Genomic DNA, 6,000 nt, shown 5'->3' with positions numbered 1-6,000 from the left:
CGGGATGGAGCGACGGAGGAGAGCAGGCGCACGCAAGGTGGATGTGACTGGGCTTAGGCTCAAACTGTCCTGGTCAGAGCAGCAAGAACAAAAGTTAAATGATCACGACTGCACATTTTGTCTAATGTGGAGATATGCAAATGCCGCCGCTTGTTATAAAGCTAGCCTGGGGGGAAGGGGGTGGGGGGCTTGCTGTATGCGAATGTGCGGAAAACTCATAGATTTGTTTGACAAATCAGTGGGGATTTCATAAACGTGGGCAGATTAAGAGCAGAGGGAGGTTTGAGATAAATTTTAGATGTTGCCAACGTGTAATGTTTTAGTTTGCACAGCGAATGAAAGCCCAATAAGGGCCTTCATTCACTTTTTATTGTTATTGAGTAGCCATGGGTTATGATTATCATTTTCATTTTGCACAGGCAAAACTAGAAACTGATGATGCATATCTAAAAAAAACTTTGGTAAAACCTGTGTGTATGTTTTTATGCAATAGGTATTTATTGTTGTTTTGATGTCAACTGCATTATCTCATTGTATCATCTTCACTTTTCTTATTATATCCCTTATCTTTGTTTACTTTATCTCGATTTATTTAATCGTATCTTTTCTTACTTGAGATATCTCATCTTATATCTTATGTTAACTTACCTTATATCATCTTATGTTATCTGTTCTTACCTGAGATATCTTGTCTTATCTCTTATGTCTTCCTACATTATGGCATATTTTTCCATCCGATCGTATCCTTCATCTTCTGTAACCGCTTGATCCTGTGAAGGGTCGCGGGGGGTGCTGGAGCCTATCCCAGCTGTCATCGGGCGAGAGGCGGGGTACACCCTGGACAGGTCTAGCTGTTCATCTTATGTTGGCTTAACATGTCTAATTTTATTTCATTCATCTTTTTTTTTGTTATTTCATCTTAACTTTTCCAACTTACTTGACATATCTTATCTTGTCTCTTATGTCTTAACATATCTAATTTTATTTCTTACCTGAGATATCTTATTTTTTCTCTTATTTTAACTCAGCTCATCTGTCATCTTATCCTAACATTTCATTTTATTTTTCCTAACCTAAGACATCTCATCTCTTATGTTTGGATACCTCTCTCATATTATTTTGTCCTATCTTATTGTACTTGATATCTCATGTTATCTTATTTCTTGTATTAGCTTACCATATCTTATCTTGCTTCATCCTATCTAATGCTGTCTTATCCGAGATAGCTCATCTTATCCCTTATGACAGCTTAACGTTTTTCATCTTTTTTTCATCACAAGAGATAGAGAATAACAGCCTTACTGTTAATGGAAGTTACATGCAGTAGCAGATGAAAACATATGAGAAGGTGGAGCATGCAGGACATAAAAAGAATCCATTCCAATCTTATCATATTTTATCTTATCATATTCTTAACTTTGTCTAACCTTGGATCTGGTTCCAAGTTGAAAAAATATCTGGATTTGCTAATATGTTTGATAAACAGTTTTACTTCTCTGTTTCACCCGGGAGTAACACAGTGATTAATGTCCTGTGCGACAGACAAAGTTTTTCTTAATCTGAATCCACAAAAAAATAAAATATGTTTTTTATGTGAATGTTCTTAGTATATATATATATATATACTAAGAACATTCACATAATTAATATATATAATCCATATATATATATATATGCTAAGAAATATATATATGAAAGCTTAATGTGATTCATAGCCTTGTAGATTTGAGTTCAGATTGGATAAATTACTATCTATTCCCAATCCTGCAGTGTAGCTGAATGTTTTATCGTGTTGTGACAGCTCCCAAAATAAAGATGGCCTGATTTCTTAGACGGTGAGTAAAGACAGTTGAAAAATCTGTCTGCTGAGCCAACGGCACTGGTTCAACACATGTGACCAGGTTAAAATAACAGAGATAAGCACTGAAAAGAATTAGCAGGCTGCCGCTCAGCTGAAACGAATCCACGTGATTTTTTTTTTAAAAAAACTCTCCCTTGAGGAAATCTGTTGGCTTTTTATATCTACAACGAAACGTATTATTGGCTTTTCTTCTGTTGGTGCTGTTCATTTTAAAAGTTCACTATAAGCCTCCCGTTCGGATGCGTCGCGTCGCTGCAGCCCGGGCTACGTTGGTGGGAGTACCCCCTGCGCAGGTCCCCTTTGCAGTGCCGATCCAGTAGTTGGAGTTGTTGTACGCCGAGCACGAGAGAGAGGGAGAGGAGAGGAGAGGAGCGCAGCAGCTGAGTGAGCAAACACGGGCAGAAACATTAGGTTATCTTCTGAGACTATCAGACATCGACCTGTCACTTTTACCGCTCAGAGCCAAGTCTTCTTCGAGGGGCCCGCAGCAGCAGCACTACCAGCGGCAGCAGAAGTAGAAGCATCCGCAGCAGCAGCGCCCTGGTCTGGTCTGGTCTGCCCGAGCAGCCGCCGGTGGAGGGGAGCAAAAAAAAAAAGAGAAGAAAACTCCCGAACGCGGTCGTCTCAGCTGGCATGAGCTAACCTACGAGTCGGACATGGAAACCAAACCATTCTTGTCATTGGGTAAGTTTGTTTGTTTAATGACAAAGCCTCGCTGTGGCTTTTTCTGATAGTAGATTAGTGTGGAAACGTGTCCTCGCTGCGCGTCTCTTTTTTTTTTTTTTTCCCCCTTTTTTTTTCTTCTTTGCCCTCTTTTGACAGCGCGTGGAGCGAGTTGCCAAACGCATCAACATGTTTGGAGCTGTTGACGCACTGAAGCCGTGGTAGCGTTATTTAATTATACCGGCATTGTTTTATTTGTTTTATTTATTTATTTTTTTAACTGGACGCATTTCGCCGTGTTGCACATCTAACGCTGCCTTTGGAGCTGTTGACATTTCCCTTTGATACGGAGTGACACCGCTCGCGGTTGGCAGCGCGCGTACCTCGCGTGCGCTGCAATGCATCTTGCTGGTTTTAACTTTTCACATTTAAAACCGTCGACGCATTTCTACCGCTACTCATATTCCAGCATTTACTACGCCTTTGGCCGGTAAAACTGAAGACACTTACTGCGAAAGGAGAGGAGAATTTTAACTCAGACCCACAGTTAAAGTTCTCACTTTTTTTAGCTTGTTTTATCCGTGTGAAGTTATCATATGTCACGCGCTTGTGTTGGGCATAGTTTCACGTCACGTGGCATGCGGCTATATTATGTGAAAAAGTTTTTAAGCTAGGCTATATGTTGGCGTTCACGTGACTCCGTTTAACTTAAAAAATGCTTCCGTCTGTGTCGGTCTTTTGCACACGTAGCATATAAAACTTACAACTTTAACTTTCGACTGAATTTGAAGATGAGTGAAACCTATATCACTTGCTGCACATACAGGTGACACAGGTGTGGAATATCTGCAGCAGCTCCTATGTACATTGTTCCGTGTTTTTTATTTTTATTTTATTTTTTTAAAAAAAATAATGTGAATTGTCCAGTTATTTAACAAAGACTACATTTTGTTAAGGCGTTTGCATGTTGTGTCAGGAGAGTTTCACATACATTTTTCATGCTCACTTTTTCCCAGAAAGCGAGGACTAAAAGGCAAAACCGGACAGCTGTCATCGTTTTAAATATTAGTCAACCCAAGACATGTAGGAATTTACCAAATGCACAATAGCGTAGTTGAGTGATTATGTTTTCAAACTAGTAATCTGAAGACATGACTGCTTTTTATTAACGGCGCCTCTCAATTTTCAGCTTAAACACACACGCAAGCCCGCCACGCTGTAAATCATTAATGCTGAATGCTACTGTAAGTTTGTCAAAGTGAACAGAGCGGACCCTTGTCCCCTGCAGCGGAGACGAGCACAGAGCTGCAGCCCTTGTTATTGTGTCTGTTGCTCTTTCACGGGGGCGTCGTGTTACACCTCGGCGCATATCGTCAGCTGCCTGTACGCACCCAAGGAGATTCACGGGGACTTCTGAGACACCGGCCGTCTTTCTTCTGTTACAGGCCCCCGCTCGCTGACACCGTCGCCACAACGCCCTTTATGTGGCTTCCCAGAAATACGCTAAACCGCCAGTGTTACACACACATACACACACACTGACAGGCTGTTATTACAGGTGCACCGTATTGTGTGTCCACACTAAAAGTGATTCAAGTTTCAGTCTGCCTAAATGTGCAACAAAGTAGCCCCTTGCAGCACAAGCAGACAACAAAACCCTCAGTGGTTGGTGTTAGGCTCAACACTTTTCCTTCAGCGTTGGAGCTCATCTTTTCCTTCAGGCCATGCTGTATCAGCAGCTTTTTCCATCGTCTATAGCCCTAATCTGTCACTCCTTAAATCACCATTCATGTTTAAACTTGCACCATCAAAGGTCCACTTGAGCGGCGATTGTTAATTGGCCACTTCAAGGACGCCGCTATCTGCTGAGTCCTTGAATGTATCGATTAGCCGCTTTACTCAGTGTAATTATCTGTCGCACCGCATTAGAAAATCTGACATGCATCTGTTTGAAATGACAGCGAGTACATTTTACAATTACAGATCGGTTGTTGGCGGTGATGACGACACCCCTCCTCCTTTTAGCACCATACGCTCGGTACTGTATGCTGATGTGCCCCCATCATATCTGACATTAAGCTGAGAAGACTGAAGGGATGACATTGAAAGGAGAATGTGTCCTTTTGTCGGAGCATTACGGGGCTGATCATGACAGCCTGTCAGTGAAATATACAACGTGGCGGTGAAAGGAGTTTTTGAACGGCGCTGAGTTGAAAAGCCTTTTTTACGTCTGTATTTATTGATTTTTCTATTTGGCTGATTATATTGTGTATTTAATACGTCAGCACCTGGGTAGTTGCCCTTAATGAAATTTCACCAGCTGAATCTTGCGCATGTCTGTTTTTTATTGGTTTTATTGATTTTTCTGTCCAAGAGAAAGGGTGGAAGGTTCAGATTGCGAAGCGAGCAGAGACGAATTTAGGCGATTTAAATAAAACTGACTTTGACTAGCGTGAGACAGAGGCTGCTGCTTGAACTGTAAAGGCACCATGTGTAGTTCTTTTTTGATTCTCATTTGTTTTCTGAACTGATTTTTGTTACCAAATGAGAACATGCTCAACTTTAGAAAAACTAAACCGTTTTTTCTTTAAAAAAAAAAAAAAAAAAAAAAAAAAAAATGGAGTTGTAAGTAGAAAGAAAACATGTTAATGGGGATGAACAGCACTTTGAAACAAATACTTTTTACAGACAGGTTAAGTCTTAATAATTTACAGAGCTCTATGAAATAAAACCATCTACCTCCTCCTAACTCCTTTTGATAAGTCACTTTTGAGAAGTGCCAGATTACTTGATCCAAATGCCTGTTTTGCCATGTGCTAAGGGGTGTGTGTTGTTTTCCTTGAGTGCGATAGAACTAAACTCCTTGGTGCTTACTGTTTGTAGGAACATAAGGTACCCCCGTCGTGCATCCTCGCAGACACTTCCAAAATCAATGAAGTTCATGGTCTTTGATGAGAAAGTGAGATTCGTGGTGTGTGTGTTCGTGTGCAAGTACAAGGTAGAAGAGAGGGGGGTGGGCGAATGCTACATTCCTTTTCTGGCAGTAACTCAGGAACAAAGGTAATACTGGGAGAGGCTGTGTGTGTCTGTCGGGAGGTGTGTGGTGGTGGGAGTGGGCTGGTAGAATTACACTGCCAAAAGCATTTGGCCAAGTTTGTCTTTTACGGCCGTCCAGTTTTGTGTTCTTGATGTGATGCTTTTGCTCCCCTTTTGAGAAAAGGGCCTGCAGCTGTCATTTTTATTGGAGGAGTTTTATAGCGAGACTTAATGGCTTAAAGTGACAGCTCTCTCTCCCTCTCCTTTCTCTTTTTTCCCCCCTCTCCCTCTCAATCTCACCCACGAGGCCTTTAACTCGAGCAAATCAAAGAAAATTTGCTCCCCTTCCCTGTGCCCACCATCCACTTTCCCACCCCTCACCCATGGCGTCATCCAGACCGAACTGTATGAGGGGAAAATAGATTGATGTTCAATTATGA

The 6,000-nt window shown here is 41.4% G+C and overlaps 1 protein-coding gene across 2 annotated transcripts in view; it reads left to right on the top strand.

Annotated features, from left to right (window-relative positions):
- The first annotated feature begins 2,225 nt into the window (after window positions 1–2,225).
- The window catches only part of rxraa (retinoid X receptor, alpha a), a 97,747-nt gene continuing 93,972 nt past the window's right edge, over window positions 2,226–6,000 (top strand). For both annotated transcript variants that reach the window (XM_084571739.1, XM_084571738.1), the window contains exon 1: window positions 2,226–2,545. In XM_084571739.1, the coding sequence (XP_084427865.1) occupies window positions 2,518–2,545 (28 nt within the window). In that variant the 5' untranslated portion in view covers window positions 2,226–2,517. The remainder of the gene's footprint in view (window positions 2,546–6,000) is intronic.

This window comes from Chelon labrosus, assembly GCF_963514085.1.
Source record: "Chelon labrosus genome assembly, chromosome: 22".
Taxonomy (NCBI): Eukaryota; Metazoa; Chordata; class Actinopteri; order Mugiliformes; family Mugilidae; genus Chelon; species Chelon labrosus.
Note: the sequence above shows the minus strand (reverse complement) of the source record. Positions and strands in the feature narration are given on the sequence as shown.